Source organism: Micropterus dolomieu, linkage group LG19, assembly GCF_021292245.1.
Source record: "Micropterus dolomieu isolate WLL.071019.BEF.003 ecotype Adirondacks linkage group LG19, ASM2129224v1, whole genome shotgun sequence".
Classification (NCBI taxonomy): domain Eukaryota; kingdom Metazoa; phylum Chordata; class Actinopteri; order Centrarchiformes; family Centrarchidae; genus Micropterus; species Micropterus dolomieu.
The window spans coordinates 3,232,209-3,252,986 of NC_060168.1; the positions used below are offsets into that span (position 1 = coordinate 3,232,209).

The window sequence follows — 20,778 nt, forward strand, 5'->3', positions numbered from 1 at the left end:
TTGTGTGTTTTTCTTTGCCCCCCCCCCCCCCCCCCAAGATTCCCATAGCGTGCTAAAGGCTTGTACCAAAGTTCCTCTGTACAATATGTGTGTGACTAAGATCAATAAACATTCCCCCTCCCTCTCCATGTCAGCTCCTAAAGAGAAGGTTATGCAAAGCCCGGCTCTCGTGCCTCAGTGCCCTCCTGCTCGCTCGCTCGCTCGCTCTCACTCTCTCTCTCTCCCTCGCTCCTGCTCAGCACAGGAAACCCCCCTCCTCCTTCCCCAGACAGGAAGCCGTGTTGTCCCAGTGTGCTCGTAAGGCCAAAGCGATATCAATTGTAGAAGCAATGTTTACCTTTTGAGTTTTTATTTTAATCTCCAGCTCTCAGGCTGGTGGCCAGGGAGCTAATGCCCAAATTGCATGGGGCCAAAGTGCTGAGTGGCTTGGGCAGGGCTGGTCCTTTCACACGCAATGCCTTTGCTCCCAAGAAGCCCCCGGCCACAAAGAAGGGAAAGCAGGGTGGGTCTTTGCTTATACAAGAGATATATATGATGCACAGGCCTGTAGAAGTCGAATTCCATCCAAACAGATCTCATTAAACGCAAACTTTGGAAGAGGACCTCCTGACTCTGCCCTTATGAAAACTGTTCCCATAACCAGCATGCCACCTTTTGTATTTGGAGTGAAATTGTGTGCAGTTAAGTGTTTTCCCATAAGTCCCTGCTTCAGAGTTCTTTTAAACCTCTATATATCTTGTAAAGGCTTTGGTGTGTATCCATGTTTTGATTATCTTCACATTCATACAACTCCACACACAACGCTTCCCAGTGTGACTACGGACGTCCACCAGTAACCACACAGCAACTCCTGTGTGTTTGTAGTGTGCTTTAAGTGCTGTAGCTCCTGAGGCGTTGAAGAACATAACAGATTCATGTTCTCAGTTGAGTTTTTCCCAGCTGGTTCCGTCATTCAAACTGGCAATAAGCAAGTTTCTTAGCAGTGTGGGTTGCTTAATCTTGTCAGCTCTAGTCCTGTTTAGCATTGCTGCTGTTCTCCCACCACCACCAGCACACTCTCCTGTTTCTTGACTGGATGGTACTGACACACGAAAGTCGTGTTTCGACCAAAACTACCCCGGACTTTTAAGTCCCTGGATCTGTTTTCAAGGAACTAAAAGGTTCCTTCAGCCCATTGTAGTGTGCGTTTTCACTGTGGTCTAAAGGCCTGCGAAGATTAGGCAAATTAACCAGCTGATGCAGGCTGTAGGCCTGTATGCCGTACAAAGCGATGCACAGGCATCATTATTTGTAACCATTATCCATGAGCAAAATCTATAAATGAACATCAGATTTGATTGGAAGATTATGAAAAGCTATATGCTTTGCTTGTCCATTAAAAACAGCTTCTTTGTGTGGGAGTATAACGGAGAAACACGCAATAAAGTTTGTTACAAATTTAATAACAAACTGGTGAAAGCCATCAAGTTCATAAAATAACTCCAACACAGAGAGAGAAACAGAAAAATAAAATTACGATAGTTTGGAAACATTTCCAGCCGACAAGAGCTGCAGATCAGCTGGCCAGACGCACGTCTGTGTCCGCCTGAGCGTCGGAGGAATTGGATGTTTAACAAGCTTTATGCTCTGCTGTAATCAGCTGTTCCGCTTATTTAGTAGAGGAGGAGACCGACTTTGACTCCGTGTAAAAACTTCCTGACTGATGAAAACTTAAAACAACAACTTCGGACCCAGTATTTAGTATAACTCAATCAGCTGTTCGCTTTAAACACACCGCTGCACGCTGGCTGCTATTTCTGACCAATACATTTAATGTCGAAGTCAGGCGGGCTTTGGCGAGACTTGTGTGCTATTTGACTGTTGATTGTGATTTATTGGTTTGCAAACAACGGTGGAAAAGAAAGGCGCAGTAGCAGAAAAACACCCGACATGCTTGATTTAAAGCCCAGTAGCCTCTATTCGTACATTCCGAAATTCACTGCAAGGCAAGCCCCACCCTCCCAAAGTACCGGTACATTCGGAAAGTCCTACCGCCGAGCAGGGACTTTTTGGGGGTTAAAATAAAGACCCTAGAACTAAATTTAGTTCCTTCGGAGGATGTCCTGCAAAGGTTCCTAGTTCCGTGGTATAGTTCCTTTTGCTTTCTGGTCGAAACGCGGCAAAAGTTATGTCCCCCCGTTTGGCCTGTAGGTTTCACACACTGTTTATCCATGCTTGATATCATTAATCAACAGTAACATTACATATTAGCATTTTCCAGGCCTGGAACTGCTGTGAAAATGCTTGCAACTGTAAGTGAAATTGTAACACTTAATGACCAGCTTGGAGATCGCTTAAAAATAGAAATCCATATTCCCTACTTGTCACAGTTTAACACTGTGCTTTTGTATATATGTAATTAACTGTACAATTTGACCGTAACCCATATTTCAAGTTGAAATATTCCTGGCCTGTGCAGTTACTCGTTTGTGGAGGTAAGTTTGTCTAAACTGAATCAGTGAAGTTCACTCTCTGTCTCGCTACTTGTTATTCATTAGCCTGTTTGACTTGGAGCTCTGCCCAGGTCATTCAGATTTTCTGATTCATAGCATGACAAAACACTTCCTTGTAAATAAAGACATTGTTGACTTGCGGTAATAAGGACACCAGCTCTTATCCCTGTTCGCACAGGTGAACACACTAACCCCCCACACTTCTCCCCAACATATTGAACCAATCTCAAAAATGTTTTTCTTGCTGCTTGTAATGGATTATAATTTGTTAGCCACTTATAAATACTTGATAGTACACTTCTGTGTTTAGGAGTGCACTAGTGTCTGTGTTTAGAGGCAACTTAGGCACATGTGGTTATAAGGCAGCATTGTGATATTGCGGCAATAGCTCATAGTTGGTTTGTGGCTTTGTATCAATGCCAGTATACTATGAGTTAGCCTGAGAATGAGCGTGAGAGTCCAAAGTACCTTAGCTGTCACAGTGACAGTAGCGTGCGACTGTGCCTCTCTGTCTCCTGGTTAGCGTGAGAGCTCAGCATTGTTGGGGTTGAAGGCCAGGTTTTTCCAGTTTTTCCTTTTTTTTGTTCTCTGTTCATGTAGTTTTTTTTGTTTGCACTTACATGTATGTAAACTTTATTGAGTACTGCTGAGTCGGCCATTGTATGTTTTGCGTGTCAGCGGAGTTTTGTTCTCAGCGAGTTATAGTAGCCAACCGTGAGAGGATAAGAGGAGTTACCAGTCAGAGTTACACAAGATAAAAGGAGTTTCGAGTATCTAGTCAAAATGTTAAACTGCTGCGTGCGGGAACGTTTTGTGTGGGGATTATACCATTTATACAACACGATGATGTATAGTAAGACAGCTCATAGGTCCTTTAAGGGGTGATTAGGATGTGAGCAGGGCTGAGAGATCGGAGGATTTCTGTGTAATCTCTGCATTTTGGTCTTGAGATTAAAGCCAAGATAGCCCTGTGGAAGCCAGAGAGCAAAGCCCTCCACTCTGTGTTGGACCCTCAATTTATAAAATATAGTCCTAGGGGACTGGTATTTAGTATTTCCATAGCTGTCTGCACTGTGTGTTAGATTACGATTCTCATACTGGTGTTTGGGATATTTCTTCATGAATTAAATTTGGAATAAAATACAATTTAACAACTCTTAAACATCCCATAAACTGCACTGTCCTGTTCCATATTTTTTCTTTGTATCCTTGGTTTTATTGTTTTCCTATCTATTGTAATGTGTTAAGTATATATGATAGAATAGATTATTAGAATATACTATTACTATTAAAAATAGCACCCTTTTTCTGTAAGGTGATTATTACTCACAAATGCATTTTGCACTGAAGAATATATTATAAATGTCAACACTTTGACTATTTTTTAGCATTAATAAGTGGTATACCAACATTTAATAAATGGTTTATAACATGCTAAAATGTAATTGTTCGCAGCTATAAAGACACTGTTGGGTGTTTTGTTACAGCATTTGTCAGCAATTATAACTTCTCCTATAAAGACATATTATTACAACTGTGTTTTAATATATAGTCAATAATTATCTACAAAACGGGATTTGATGGAGATACGATGAAACAAATGAAACAACGTGACAAACATTACATAACAAGGACTCTCGGAAAGGCTAAAGGTGGGGCATGGGTGTGGGTTGGGGTGTGTGTGTGTGCGTGGGCTAAGAGAGGACATGGAGATTTATTTAATCAATGTTAGGAAGCTCATATGGCTGTCTACATAACGTTTCTTTCATCAAATGCTTCATGAAGTATGGACAATACTTCTGAAAATGACTATAAAACACAACCTGTCATATCGTTATGCTCTCATCTCCCTGTGTTGTCCACCCCCAACAGGTTCATCTAACAGCAGGGTGGCCACACAGGCCGCACCAAAGAGAAACAGTGTGAGGAATGGAGGTGCTGGAGGGCCGATGAAGCCAAAGGATGACGAGTGCTTCGGAGACAGGACTGATGAGGACATGGGTGCAGATTTTGACTTTGAGGGAAACCTGGCTCTGTTTGACAAAGCTGCTGTCTTCTCCCAGATTGATGGGACAAACAGCAACAGGGCACAGCATCACAGCACACAGGATGAACAGAAGCCCCTGTCCTATCGCCATGATGAGAATATTCTGGAGGTGAAGCCTGTTGTATACCGACAGATAACGGTGCCCCAGCATGGGGGCAAAGAGTACTGTACCGGTGAGAACACAATGCATGTACAAACTCAACACACATACATATGTATAGGAGAGAGGGAAGTGTTTATGTGTAGAAAATAGTGTTCTGTCAATATGGCAGTTATAAACATTTCAACACTTTTTGAAACTGTTTTCTGGGCAGGATTTGGCAGAATCCTTAAAGTTCTGCTAAATTCTCTAGGTTATCTTAACATTACCAGTGGAGAATTAGGGTTGCTCGTGTGTAAAACATGTTAAGAAATAGTGAACAATATCCATTGCATTTATTTTTTATATTGTCACCAAATGCCATGAAAAGACCAAAAACAACAATTAATAGTTTCTACTACTAAGTGTTGTCTGCTTATTCCTCTGTGTTCAAGGTACAATATCTCCAATATAGTCCCACATACACTGTCCTGTAAATTCTCGCTGGGACACCAGATCTGCAGATGAAAGTTCCCTGTTTTCAAAAAAGAAAATTAAAACTGTATTTTTCACTCATTTTATTAGATTTAAACTTTCAGCGAGAACCAATGGGCTTAACCTTTAGTGCCCCGAAATAAGGACAGACATGGGTCAAGGGATTTGTTTGATAATGTGAAATATTGTCTGTCCCGTCCTTTATGTTGCCTGTTTTCTCCAATCTTTTAAATCGGCAATGTATTTAATTTACAAATGTATAAAACACAGGAAAGCATGCAGGAGAAGCTGTACACAGCACAGAATTTGAATATAAAAGTTGATCCTTTCAGCACCTGTAGAGTAGCAACTGTACATCAGAAGTTTTGACAACCTTATTAGTGCACTTACTCTCACACTCGTGCTATCCTTTACCCTGTGCTTTCCAAGATGATTGAACGCACCTTGAGATAAAATGAAGGGCCTCTTAGGGACATTTTATCAGTGAGCATGTCAGCTTTGTGAACACTGTTTCTTTTGGAAGGAGCACTTTTTTTCCTCTGTGTTAAAATTTTGACCCAGGAGTACCATATGTTTGTCTAATAACACTGTTTTGAAGCACAGTTGGGAAGTCCAGTTCCAGCTGTGGCCAAATGTTAAAATATTTGAACCTTTCTTTTACACTTGATCCTGAGCACAATACCGAGGAATGTGCTGCAGTCTCTCTTTCTATTAAACACAATGAGGAACACCGCGTGCACTATAATGGGGAGGACACAGTGAACCTGACGCCTCTTTCTCCCATTGGCCAGAGTAAGGTCACCTTGGGGCAAGCTGACTGTCCTCCTGGTTACTGTTTATCATGGAGGTGACTTTAGATTCCCTGTAACATCAGCTCACTATAGGGACCTTAATACAGACATAAGATAAGTAACTGGCATGTTAGCAAAGGCACTGGAGTCCAAAGTTTGAGTGAAATGGCCTAGTCTGTATAATTTAACTCTGTAGGAGCTGGAACCGTGAGAAGGCGGTGGGTGGGTGTTAATGGAGAAAAGGCTGAGTGGTATGGTGTATGAGGATGGGTTGTACTAGAACTAGAGGGGTCAAACCCCATTTTTTCTTGGTTGGTCCAGATCCACTTCTTAGTTATCTCTTTGGTGAAATATAATTTGCTGGATAAGGTGTAATGGCGAACAATTATGTAAAACACAGTGCATTAAATATATCAACTATTTTTCATGTTGGTTGTCAGAATTGATACTATTGTGTTGGTCCCTTTAAGCTTCTCTTAAAGGTTCAGTGTGTAACGTTGAGGAGGATCTATTGACATAAATGCAATATAATATACATAACTATGTTTTCAGTGGTGTATGCCATTTCCATCTGCAGACACCGCGACATCGCCATGTTGCGCCGCCATGTTTCTACAGTAGCCCAAAGGGACAAACGGCTCTACAGAATGCGTTTCGTCAGTAGTAATAGTAGTAGTAGTAGTAGTTGTCTGGTTTATTCGAAGTGAAATTTGGATAAAAAGAGGACCCCATGTATTGCCAGCGTAGCTTCTCCTACGCTCTTGGGTGAGCAGTGACTAATGGTTCATTCCAGTTTTGTCTGAATAATTGAGATTTTTTTTCCCCTCAAATCTTTATTGCAAAAAGAGTAATACTACATGTACATGAGAGTGTACAAAGAAGTATACAGAACACAAATATACAAGACACAAATACTAATAACTTTGCCAGGGGTAGTTTATATTACATAAAGATATTAAGAGGACCATATGTTTACAGTCACAGCCTTTTTGGTGTTAGATTTAAAAATTAAATTGATGGAGAAAAAATACAAATTAGGTTTTTTAATGCTGAATTTACAATTTCCATTAGAATAAATACAATTATTACAACGTACTTATTTTGTTGGAGGAGCAAGTGAATGCACAGTAAGCCGTTTGTTGCATTTCGCAACCCTCACCACTAGATGGCACCACACACTGAACTGAAAGTTTTAACACAACATGATTCTAAACACATTTGATTTTGCATTTAAGGCCCTGCAGTATCTGCCCCATCCTGAAGAAGAATAATAGGACTAGGATGACCAGAACAAGGATGATGATTGATACGGATTTTAGCTGCTTATTCCCCGGCCTGTGTAGGTGACAGGCAGGTTGTAGTCATGATAGCTTTTCTAGGATTTCTATCCCAGACTACCTTTCTGATTGTGGTGACATGGCGAAGCTCAGCAGGAGCAGCTGTTAACCATTCAGCAGATAACTGCCAAGCAGAGCCTCCTTTTCTTACCATGCAGGCAGATCTGCTTCCCAGGGCTGTCATCATAATCCCCATCCTCTGCACTCTGTAATTAGTGTGCCGCCGTACAGCCTTACATAAACAGCACCTCTAAAGCTGGAACAAACCGCGGTGCTCTTGGTCTGGAATCTTTGCCAGTAAACAGATAAACCAACAATACAAGAACAGAGAAAGAACAACAGTGCTCTGCTGTATGTAAGGGTTGCCATAACACACTGGCATGGGGTTTGACAGTTTCTATATACTATTGTTTATTGTATTGTTGGAGTCGGTGTAAGTTTAGTTCTGCTATTGTCTTGGTGTGATTGACTCCAGCTGTGCAGTGAAATCTGAGCGCAGCACAAATTGCAGCCAAGCCAACTGTCAGCTGGTTTTCCTAGTTTTTTTTTAAATTTATTATTAATTCATTAACTATTTAATTAATTAAGTAATGCTGTGTAACTTAGGAGAAAGCAGGATGCAGACGTGTCATCTCAAAATATTTTAGCGTCTCTGTCTCAATGCCCTTGGGATTTAAGTGAATCTCCCATGTGTTTCATGAGCTTCTCGTGATACTGAGTGCTGAAGGTGGTAAAGAGAGGGTGAGACTCAGGAACTACGGTAAACATGGGGAAGTGATGCAGTGATACAGTTTTTATTGTTTCAACAAAAATCCACCATGCAGTTACAACAAATTACAACCTCACCCTCTCTGAAACAGGGTCCCTGCCAGTAGACACAGGTTATCATGTATTCTGGTCCAAAACTCCTGGGCCTTGTCCCAGGACCATAGGACATGAAGTAAGGTGCCTATTTCTGTGTTACATCTCCAACAGTTTGGTGTGTCTCTTAGTCCACTGCATTTGAATTTTTAAGCTGCAGTTTTGATATTTTGATCCACTGACCTTGATATGAATTTTGCCTGATGGAGAACACACTTACTCCAGAGAGATAGAGATAGATAGATATATATATGAAATTATTTTTGGTTCTTTCACCTGTGAAGTGAGTAAAAGTGGTCGACTGAGTGCAAGATGGTTTCTCCGAAGTCAAGAGTTTTTTAATCCTGTGCAAGTCAAGTCAAAGACCTCATTGTTTACACCAACAACAATCATAGCTTGCAAAATTGACAATTTAACCGAGTAAATGACAGAAGCAGACAAATTAATGGGTGCCACAGAATATCAAATGAATACAGTACATACAATACTTAGATTAATAAGTGATTTGTGCGAAACACGGTGCAGAAAGCCCCAACAATGAGCTGTTGGCACCGACGATATTACCAAAATGAAAAGCATTAAGCTTGTTTTCTGTGCCACAATGAACCAGACTGCAGGTCACTGTAGTTCAACTCTTGCAGTGCAACAGAGAGGAATGGAACTGCCTCATCTAACCCTCCCTATCCCATCAAAAGCCTTAGTCAGACATGGCCCGCATCCAGCCAGCGTGTATTGCTTTCAGTCCCGTCAGTTCGCTTGTCATGCTTGAAGGATTGCTTCCACCTCAGTTTATTTTAGTGCTGCTGCATACTCAAGGCTACCCGGTTTAGCTAGTTGACTGTTGAGTTTGTTTTTCGCACCACATCGAAAGTGTGTGTGTGTGTGTGTGTGTGTGTGTGTGTGTGTGTTTGGTATTGGCAACTTCAGCAAGAGAGTTATTAAGAAGCACACCTGGTGGGATGGTTGAAAAGCAATTAGTGCATACTAGTGCAACTCCCACTTCCCCTGAGCTTGGCATTCAAGGCAGCAGTTTGCATGACAAGAGGCAGTTGACTTTGCTGTGCTTATCGCTCACGTGAGGTTTGGCGTGTTTCAGATTTCTGTTGCCCGCTGAAACATATTAGCAGTCTTTGTGCGGTATCAATAAAAGAATGGTGGGAGGGGAGCAGGGCCAACCTAAAGATAAGCGAGAATTTCAGTCCGGCACGGCATGAGTCTCTGTGTTTATGTAATTATCTGGTGAAAGAGGGTGTGTGTATGCGTGTGTGAGTGTGTTGCGTGGTAGAAAGTGGGTGTCGCTCTGTTCCTGTTGCATGCCAGGGTGAAAAGTTCTGGGTGTATGTGTTAGTACATCAGGCCGTTCTGAGTGTGCAGTAAGATGAGGTGTATGCTACCATGCATGAATTTGTGCACTCCAATGAGGCCACCAAGTTCTCAGCTACCAGGCCAGAGATCTGTAGGAGGCCATTAACGACTTAACTGCCTCCCAGCAGCTTTATTTATCAAAGGGATCCTGAGCCGCGCAGTTCCCCCAGCTTGACTTTCATTACCCTCCTTATGTGCCACTGGCAATAGACAGCTAGGGATTAGCACTGGGTCTTTAAAATGTTTCCACACACTTCAGTTTGCACAGTGATAAAAGGCTGAATTGTTTTTCTGTAATACAGTTAATTAAAAATAAAATACACACAAGAACGATTCTGACAAGGTGAAGTGAAGGTTTAAGCATTTTTCTCCAAAGACAGATGGTTACTAAAGAGAAGGTGAATATCATAACAGGATATTCTACAAGGTCGATGTGACAGTGGTGGTGATGGAAATCCGCATATAATTGACTTTGTAAGAACATTTTCCGTACAAAAGCCAAAACTCTGCAGAATTCTTAAAACCAGTTCTCAGTGGCGTGTGCTGCGTGTTAGGCCTCCAGCGATAAAATAGATGAACCCTTATGGTAATGAGGGACTACAACAGTGCAGCCCAAAGTAAAAGAAAAGGGATCCCCTGACACAATTGTTGTCTGTTCTTTTCTGCACAGACTGATAAATCGACCGGACATATATATTAATCAATGTGAGCTTATTGCAGACATAGTGGAATCAGGATGTACTGTGTTGGCTTGTACAATAACAAGAAACTGCAGCACAGTAATGTCAAAGATGTATGTATGGTCAATTAGGAATGTATCCGACACCTTCCAGAAACTAGGACATTTTATTAGATTTTTACATATCAAGGGTATAACTGGCCCAACTGTCTTCCTGCACAAATACAGTTCCCCGTACATTCAGTCCTATATAGAGATTTGACAGCGTATTCATTAAGTATTGACGTGTGCTCCATCAAAATTATTTGAAAAAGGTTGTGCATTTAAATGTGTTATATAGTTCTATACATGAAAGCAAACTGAAAATAAGTTGGGTGACATAATCCAAACTTAAATTTACAGTATAGGGATTGAAAAGGTTTTTGATGAGCCATTGGCAGATGAGTCAACAATTAATTTTAAGAAACTGAATTGGATCCACTGTTTAGCTCAGTCACCACCATGCCCTCCCCCCTCCATGTTCAGTCCTCCCCAGTCTCTCACCTCGAGCCGCTGGGATACAGGCGCAGGTGTTCACATGTATATGATGTTTATCCCCTTTTTTGTCACGCCAACCTGCTGCGTGTTTTGACTTGAGACAGCAGCCGATGTGGGGGGTCCAGCTCAGTGCAGGCCCGTTCCAGAGCTAAGGATTGCAGGATTGGTCAGAAACAATGTGACGGTGCGTGTGAACTCAGGGCCAGCTGGGAATAGGCGTCTCACTCTGACTGCCTCGTGTTTGGCAGCCTTTACAAAACATGACAATCTTCCTATTGTTGCCACAGACAGCAGTAACACGCAGGAGAAGAAATGGAGAATCTTTCGTTATGGGAACAAGATCAGGTCATGAGGGGGAGGAAGGGCATTTCCCTGGGGGAATGGGTTCCTCGCATGAGGATCTGTGTTGCTTACACGTACCTACCACCCCCTGAAAACCCGTGAATGTGTTTATCTGTAGACCACCGTTTGTCGTTATCTTAGAGGTCACGTTCTGGGGTTGTACTTATGAAGATGTCTTACACCTCAATTGTAAAAACATATTTAAAAATATGATACATGTAAGACCATTCCAATTTTTTACAGGAGCAAATTTTCCCCTAAATTTGATATATGCTCCTCCGTCTTTCTCTGTTCCTGAAAGTGAGATACTTTGAAATTTAAGATTTAGGCATACATCAAATATACTCACAAGATGAATGCCACATATACACAGATATATATGTGGCATTCATCTTAGCAAAACGTCTCCCACTAATCACTTCCACTGTGTCATAAAGTCAGCGATGTTACATGGATCATTTCTGGCTCGTTGGTTCTGATCTCTGTTAAATCAAAAATGACAAAGTGTAGAATAGTTGACATGCAATCTCACCCCGTGTTTTCTGTCTGCAGATTCCGGGTTGGTGGTTCCCAGTGTTACCTGTGAGCTTCATAAGCGTCTACTAGCAGCTGCAGAGCGCTGGGGCCTATCTCTTGAGCGCAGGCTGGAGACGATAGGTGTTTGTTCCAGTCAGATGGCGCTCACTCTGCTGGGTGGACCAAACAGGTAAGGAATATCACTCTGGTTAATCAGTTCCTGGTATACATGACTTCTTATCTGATGTAAAGGATAGTGCACATAGAGCCACTTTCATTTGTATTAGAAAAAGAATGCCCAACAATGTGCCAAACATTGCTGTCCAAGTAGTCATACAATCATTAGAGCAAAAAAACTTTTTGTTTTCATGTCATGTTTTCCAGTTTCTGTGGCAGTCATCTTTATTACCACGTTTCTGCATGAGTTAGATGGAGTTAGCCCTGACAGCCCCCCAGGGTTTATTTTCTGAGGAAAGCACTACACTGAACAGTCACACTGCAGGTCAAGAACATCCTAATGAAATGAAGCAGCCCTTTTGGTATTGTTTACCTGCACATTCATGAGCAACATAGTGTTATTTAAGATCAAAGAACCTCAGCGCAGAGGCTCATATAACAAACAGGTTTATTGTCTCAGATCCTTTTCTCAAATTTACATTTGAACTACTGTGAGCTTAGATTCAAATATAATTTTGGAATACCAGGATCACTGAAATTACAATGGTGTTCCACTATTTCCATGACAGCCAACAGGCACTCAATTCATACTCAAAAAGTCTACAGATATACAAGCCTAATGCCCAATAAATCCTAACTAATAGGATGTTTTAAAACTGCAATTATTAATAAGATTAATAAGATAATTTATTATCTCCATCTGCCCATTATCAGAGTAAAGAAACTTAAGTTATCGATGTGTGTAATGGAGCAGATATATAATAATATATATAATCGGCATCAATCTTCAACAGCTTCTTGTCATTATCATTATAACAATAAATGTCTTCCTCCACTATTTGAGGAAACTTTTTTTGGGAGCAATGTTATCCCTGTTCAAACTAAGCTCTTTGTGTTGTTTTTGTGTTATCAACCTAAAACATGTTTCTTAAAAAAGACTAATAATCCCAACTGTGTAAGAGTAAGTAATATGGAAGCCCTGAGAAGCAAGTGAGGGGTAGGAAAAAAAAAAGTCTTTCCAGGATTTTTTTTTTTGTCCATGAAAACAGGTGAAAAAAAGGTTTTGTTTTATTTGCCAGGATCATTTTTCAGATGTTTGATGTTGTAATACTGATTTCGTCCACAAGAGGCTGACGTGCGCCTTGACCCCTTGTTCTTAGTAGGACTATAAGCATTCGCGCGCCAATTAAATTACCAAAAGAAAGACATGTAAGTAATGTTACATAACTTGCTAACGCACAATGTATGTACCTTGTTTTAACAGTTCATCAAGAAATTAAAACATACAGATTAATGATTTGCCAGGAATCTTTTAGAAGCATCTTATTGTTGTTACATATCTGTTCTGAAATGGTTCTGAACAGCACATAATTGATTAAGACTGGGTTAGGGTTGGGTGTCAACCAGGCATAATCATCATCATCATCTTCTTATGACGTGGATATGATGCAGTTTCTTTGATAACATACTTTTTGGGTAACGTATGAACACTACATTGGTTGTCTTTGTTTGTGGAGTGACTTTGTCATCTCTTGAATGTCACCAGACTCACCCCAAAAAATGTCCACCAGAGGCCCACTGTGGTCCTTCTGTGTGGGCCACACATCCAGGGAGCCCAGGGCATCAGCTGCGGTAGACACTTGGCCAACCATGAAGTGGAGGTCTTCCTGTTCCTGCCCAACTTTCTCAAAATGCAGGAGTCTGTCACAAGTGAGGTCAACCTCTACAGCAGGACCGGCAGCAAGCAAGTGGCCAGCGTCAAAGGTGAAACAGTGCAGAGTATTTAGATGATTTAATCCCTGTCCACTCAGTATACAGTGGTACTGATGGAAAGGACCCTGCTCGGTGTTTGGGCTGATCTGGGTCCAAAGTGATGGTGATGTAAACATGATTCAGAGCGCATTAGGATCTGTTCATGTTGTTCTGTTGGAACAAGCCAGCATGGATAAATGGTGCCATCTAGTGGAGCAGCAACATCTCCACACAATTTAAATTCCTTTAGATAGACGGTAAGGATTTCTTTCGTGTCTCCTGGTTTCAGTTTTTTAGCCGGATCTTTGTCTCTTTCTTCTCATTTCCCTCTGACCCAGACCTGCCAGCAAGCCCCGTCGACCTGGTCATCAACTGCCTGGACTGCCACGAGAACCTACTGCTGAGGGAGCAGTCCTGGTACCAATCAGCCGCTGACTGGGCCAACCAGAACCGGGCTCCGGTCCTAAGTATCGATCCTGCGGTCAGCGAGCAGCATCAGGCCGTCGAGGCAAAATGGACCCTCTCTTTGGGCCTTCCACTACCTCTGCCCAAGGCAGAGAGCAGGGTGTACCTCTGTGACATTGGCATCCCTACGCTGGTTTTCCAGGAGGTTGGAATCCGCTACCACTCACCATTTGGATGTAAATTTGTCATTCCTCTGCACCAGGCGTAACAGAGTAACCAATGACATTGCACCTAGATAAAGATGGATAAGATGAGGAAATGGTCTGCTTTGCCACATGGCTGAAGAACAACTACATGGCCGAAACAGTATTTTGTTACAAAGTGTATACAACTTCATGACACGTCTAAAAGCTCATGGTGTAGGTTTTTCCACTTACACGCTGGAAACTCCCTGGGTTTGCTGCATGTTGCGTGCGACACCTCTTGCCTCTTTGAGAGGAAAGGTTTCCTGTTCTTTGGTGTGTTTTGATAAGGGCTCTGTGACAAGTCAATGTGTTTACAAAATGCTGACCACTGTGAGTCTATCTATGACCCCTGACCCTGTGACCAGTCAGAGCAGCGGAGACACAGTTCCTGTTTCCTCCGTTAGATTGCATGTGGAGTGTCATCCTGACCTCGTGACTGGGAGCACAGCTCAGCCTAAAGCTATCTGCCAACCCGAATCTGCCATTCATCTGCCCCCCAGTGGATGCACATGTCCATTGTATTTCAATTTAATGCAGTTTTCTTTTCTTTTTACTTTTTTTACTCAACTGGGTGTGTTTAGTCTAGAAAGGATTTTGGTATGTTTCACTGAAAAGGTGATATTACATAGAATCTATATTTGTATTTATTTTTGGAATATGTCTCAGGAATAATGAATGGAAAAATGTTATAGTTGCATTTACATTATATCTGATCACACTCTTTCTGCACTGTTGGGTGTCCTGAGTTTATAACCACTGACCCTGAAAATTAAAAGAGGAGGGTTCTTTTTCTGTATTTACTGAAGTCTTTCAGATTAGACGGGAATTTGAAGAACACATTCCAAGGACCAAAAACATCTTGGACCAGGATAATAGCGATATAGTTTCCCATTTTGACACATCAGATTCACCCACCTTCAGTGAAATAATCACTCCAACCAACTTCCTCTCTTTTGGTCAGCGTAGTGATCTTCTGTTAAAACCTCAGATCAGCAAAATGTCAACTTTACAAGAAAGAAAACAGTCTTATTGGCAGCTATGTCATTTTGTCCTTGTATCATGAACTGCTTTTTCCAAATGCAATAAATACAGAACAAAACTCAGTCAAAAACACATTTCTCTTTACAGTCATTTTGCTAATGTGTTGGAGGGTGATCAATTTAGTTTAAAGCAATGGCCGTGGCTGTTCTGCCACAAACAGTGAGAAAGATTCAAGGAATTTGTGGTGAATAAGAGTTTTATAACGGACAGCTTGCCCAGAAATCTGAGAATGACTTATCCATCTCCTGAGTGCTTGCCCAAACCAGAACCTGCCTAGATCCTGGTATGCAAGGCTGGTAGAAGGGGGTGGAGTAGATGAAGCATAATCTGTGGTGCTTCTACAATGTTCTAAATAAGACATCTGAATATTAATGTAAATGAAATATTTAAAATGTGCCAGAGAGCCTGCTGACTATCATTTTTCTTGTACATTCCTAGACTAAATGAAAGACTTGAAAGATGATGACTGTGATTAAGAAATCATGTTTAAACAGTTTTGTTTTTTATTATTGGGAAGGAGTCTCATGGTGATATTAATTATTGAGGGAAAACATTACAATCCGAAAGGTGAATTTATTTCTAATGGGTTTGTATCTTAGTTTTCCGGAGTTAAGTCTTCTCTGGAAAATCTTTTTGTTCCTGAGGTATTATTGCCAATCTGCTTGGTTGTTGCTGACAAAGCCACAGATGTGAGCGCAAAGTACCTTTTTGTAAGCCTGCTTAATGTAGCCTATGGACAATGTGAGCTAAAAACATGTTATTAAATGTATCTTTAGGAATACATGTGTAGCACCAGTCAAAGCATTTTAAAGTTACAAAAATATCACTGATAAACCTTCACCCTGGATCTTCTGACAAATGCAGATGCTAGGGTGACAGTAGGTGCTGCTTTATACACAAATGAAATAAAAAGAAATCTTGCAAAAAATTGTGTGTAAACTGCTTTCTCTGGGTTATTGTCATTGATAACAGTATAACACCTCAGTTACTGCACCTAACTGCAGTTTTGAGACACAAACTATACACATGTACAAGTGCATCTCAGAAAATAGGAATATCGTGGAAATGTTTTTTTTCCATCATTTAAGTCAAAAAGTTAAACTTTCATATATTCTAGATTCATTACACACTGTGAAAATTTCAGGCCTTTTTTTATTTTAATGTTGATATAGCTCATAAAATCCAAAAATCCATGTCTCAAAATATTAGAATAAAGAATGTGTAACACAGATATGTTTACCTACTTAAAAGTTGAAAAGTTCTGAAAAAGCTTAATTACTTGGTCAGCACTTGGTCGGGGCTCCTTTTGCACGAATTACTGCATCAATGCAGCATGGCATGGGTGCAATCAGCCTGTAGCTGCTGAGGCTGCTTTGAAAGCGGCATTCAGCTCATCTGTATTGTTGGTCTGGTTTCTCTCATTGTCGTCTTGACAATACACCAAAGATTCTCTGTGGGGTTCAGATCAGGTGAGTTGGCTGGTTCAATCAAGCACAGTAACACCATGGTCAGCAAACCAGTTACTAGTGGTTCTGGTCCTGTGGGCAGGTGTGAAGTCCTGCTGGAACAGGAAAACAGCATCTCCATAAAGCTTGTCAGCAGATGGAAGCATGAAGTAACCTAAAATCTCCTGGCCGGTGCTGCATTGACTCAAATCATCACTGACTGTGGAAACTTCACACTGGACTCCAATCCTTCAGACTCTGGGACCTCAATTCCCATTTTGAAATACAAAATTTACTTTGATCTGAAAAGAGCTTACCCTCCTTGTGGAGGGTGTCAATGAGTGTCTTCTGGACAACTGTCAGTCGAAGTCTTCCCCATGATTATGTCTACTGAACCAGACAGAGATTAAAGGCTCTTCTCAGGTCCACATTTCTGTATTTTAGATTCTTTATTCTAATATTTTGATACGGATTTCTGATTTCCATGAGCTATAAGCCGTAATCAAAAAGATTAAAACAAAAAAGGGCCTGAAATATTTCCCTTTATGTGTAATGAATCTAGAATATATGAAAGTTTCACTTTTGGAATTAAATTACGGGAAAAAGTGAACTTTTCCATGATGTTCTAATTTTCGGCACTACATTTAAGAGGGAAATATTGGACTCTTCACTGTATTTATTTGACAGTTAAAGACAATACCAGTGGTACACAGTAATATGGGTCGCGTTAGCTGGTGGAGTAATGTGGAAAGCCATACAACTGTAGTATTTTGCACCATAACCATAGTAACTGGTTGGTGTTAGTCAACGAGCTAAAATTATCTAACTTGAGCCAACTAACGCACAAATTCACAAAATATTTCACGTTTTGCAGTAATGTTAGTTTACCTGTCCAATAGGATGAAAGCCAGCTCTGTCGGTTTCAAAACAAAGCGTCATTCTCTCCGTGACTAAAGCCTGTCTGATGTTGACTGTGTTGACTGATATCGATTTATTCTCTTTTGGCTTCAGCACATAAAACTTTGTTGTTGTTTTTTTATCCTTACATGGAGTTTATCTTGGAGTATGTGTGTGCTGGGTGATGTGTGATGTTAGCGGACTGCATGTTGTTAGCTGCGGTGTTGTCGCTGTTGTCAGAGATTAGGGAGCAGGCAGCCGATTCCTTCACATAAGAAGCTGAATAGTGGCTGTTCCAAGTAACAGAGAAAACAGGCGTGTTGTTAATTTCTAACCCTGTAACGACAAGTGTATCATATATGATACATGAGTTTTAGAGACCTCTACATCATCAGTTTAATATTTTTTTCCTCAAAAAACCTGATGTATACAATCAGATACATGTAATGCACGGATAATCCACCAGGGGGCCGACATTCGTCCAACATAGGCAACCCCAAACAAAGGTCCTTCAATTGAGGGCCAAATTGGAGGTTGTCAATCGGTGACCTACAGGTGGTTTTGCAAGGAAACTTCTGCCAATTTTGAAGGAGTTAAGACAAACACTTTGAGACAAACATTCAAATTGTTTTGGATACTTCAATATGAATATTTAAAGGACTGAAGCCAAGTTACTTTATAGCTACATACACTCTTTTAATTATTTAATTAAACTAATTAAAGGTTTAAGATAGGCATACAGAAATTGAGATATTTTTAGCCTATATTGTATTTTCCTGCTGTCTTGAGATGCTAAATGTCTAATTGGATGCTCACTTCATAATAATTGTCTTTTGGTCATTGATTTTAAATAAAAACTGACCAATTCAGAGGAGAAATACACAATAATTTGAAGATCTCCTGATTATAGAGGGCAATTCAAGTAGCATGGAGCAGTTAGGGGAAGATGAGGGTGCTGATGATGATAAAAGGCTTAAAACATGTTGTGTTCTGCGTGTTTTTGTTGTCTTAAAAAAACATGATGTGGGCAAAACCTTGCAATAAATTCTATGTCAAATATGATACAAAACAAAACTCATACATGCAAAGAGCTATTCCAAATCTGTTTTTTTTTTTTTTTTTTTGATTTTGACATTAGGTATAATAACCACTCAATTTTCATGGTTCAGGCTTTACAAGGCTAAATGAGATTAAGGCACTTAGGCAGTTAAAAAGTTACTTATTGATAAGTGATTTTATCTTTAAAAAAACTACAATTAGCCCTGTTAAGATTTAACATATAAAATATATTAAAGTATGATGTGTTACTCATAAATACACCAGGAATAGTCATCCAGTAATATACCACTCTGAAAAGGGCCATTCTGTATAGTGACTTTCCTTAGGATACTACAATTTTGCATAATACTATTGTAAGACTACTTGTTGTGGAGTCTATTTCTGTAAATAGTAAATATTAACACTTCCTCTACTACTGCAATAAAGTTGTTACACATATTTGTAAGGACTTTTTTCACAGTGACATTCCGACATATCATAGCAGGAAAAGCACAGGTGTCATTAATCCTGTTGGCTCTTTTTTATTCAAGTTTTCCAATGAGCCAGCATGCACAATATACTATCTATCTATCTACACACATACACAGCAAAATTACAAGTGCAACACTTGTTTTTGCCCCCATTCATCATGGGATCAAAGATCTAAGACTTTCTCTATGTACACAAAAGGCCTGTTTCTCCCAAATATAGTTCACAAATCTGTCAAAATCTGTGTTAGCGAACGCTTCTCCTTTGCCGAGATAATCCACCCACCTCACAGGTGTGGCATATCAAGATGCTGATCAGACAGCATGGGTATTGCACAGGCTGGCCACAATAAAAAGCCACTCAAAAATGGGGGGGGGGGGGGGGGGGGTTCTGTAAACTAGTCAGTATCTGGTGTGACTACCATTTGCCTCACACAGTACAACACATCTCCTTCGCATAGAGTTGATTGTGGCCTGTGGAATGTTGGTCCTCTCCTCTTCAATGGCTGTGCGAAGTTGCAGTCAGGTCAAGACCCTGATGAGGATGACGAGCATGCAGATGAGTTTCCTGTGACAGTTCCTGACAGTTTGTGCAGAAATTATTTGGTTATGGAAACCGATTGTTGCAGCAGCTGTCTGGGCGGCGGGTCTCAGACAATCTTGGAGGTGAAGATGCTGGATGTGGAGGTCCTGGGCTGGTGTGGTTACACGTGGTCTGCGGTTGTGAGGCCGGTTGGATGTACTGCCAAATTCTCTGGAATGCCTTTGTTGAAGGCTTATGGTAGAGAAATGAACATTCAATTCGTGGGCAACCGCTCTGGTGGACATTCCTGTGAAGGAGAAGGAGAAGTGCTCACTGACACAGATTTTGACAGATTTGTGAACAATATTTAAGAGTAATAGGCCTTTTGTGTACATAGATCTTAGACCCTTAGAGTTCAACTCAGGGGGCAAAGTGTTAGGTTTATAATTTTGTTCAGTGTATAGCTATATATACAGTGAACAAAATTATAAACATATATATATATATACTGTATATATAGTGTGAAAACCCAACCTTTCAGATTAGCCCACAAGACGGGCGCCATTGGACCCCTATTTTTGTGGTTCATGGTTATACATTTAGGAATGATAAGAGAGTGAATTTTGACACATAGGCCTGTTACTATATTTGTATCTTGTTTAATGTGTAACAGGAAAGAAAGGATTTTGCAATAGCTTATTCTCCTGCTACTTAACAGCTGTTTTTACCACCAATAAGGTGGTGTCAATCAGAGCCTCTATTATCCCCACTGCCTCTTACTCAGAGGTTCCTCACCAGCAACAAGAGAGTTTTAACCAGTTTTATCCCATCGACTTGTCTGAGCTTTTAAAAACAGTATCACAAATGAGAGTGTCCTCCAGCCCACTTCATGTAATACCTACAAAATTTTTACTGAAAGTAATAGATTCTGTTGGGCCCCATTTGATCTCTGTTTTCAACAGCTCCCTATCTACTGGTTGTGTCCCTGATTATTTTAAAACGGCTTGCGTGAACCCACTTTTAAAGAAACCTGGTTTAGATCCCTCCCTCCCACATAATTTTAGACCAATTTCAAAACTGCCTTTTATTGCAAAGATTCTAGAAAGAATTGTGTCCAAACAATTGCTCACTGTACTGGAAAATAACAAAATATTTGAAAAGTTTCAGTCTGGTTTTAGGAAGTACCACAGCACTGAGACTGCCCTGCTTAAAGTCACCAATGACCT

The 20,778-nt window shown here is 40.7% G+C and overlaps 2 protein-coding genes across 3 annotated transcripts in view; one reads left to right on the forward strand and one right to left on the reverse strand.

Annotated features, from left to right (window-relative positions):
* The window catches only part of setd7 (SET domain containing 7, histone lysine methyltransferase), a 519,573-nt gene that overhangs the window by 473,945 nt on the left and 24,850 nt on the right, over positions 1-20,778 (reverse strand). The window lies entirely within an intron of this gene.
* On the forward strand, positions 391-15,223 carry LOC123957500 (enhancer of mRNA-decapping protein 3-like). Its single transcript, XM_046030327.1, has 5 exons — positions 391-502; positions 4,365-4,712; positions 11,578-11,731; positions 13,265-13,482; positions 13,809-15,223. Exons 1-5 carry the CDS (start codon positions 391-393, stop codon positions 14,141-14,143), a joined length of 1,167 nt encoding a protein of 388 aa, XP_045886283.1. The 3' UTR covers positions 14,144-15,223.

Coding starts and splice junctions, on each gene's coding strand:
- LOC123957500 (XM_046030327.1), top strand. CDS start 391: ATGCCCAAATTGCATGGGGCCAAAGTGCTGAGTGGCTTGGGCAGGGCT. Junction 503..4,364: donor CACAAAGAAGGGAAAGCAGG/GTGGGTCTTTGC, acceptor CACCCCCAACAG/GTTCATCTAACAGCAGGGTG. Junction 11,732..13,264: donor CTGCTGGGTGGACCAAACAG/GTAAGGAATATC, acceptor GAATGTCACCAG/ACTCACCCCAAAAAATGTCC.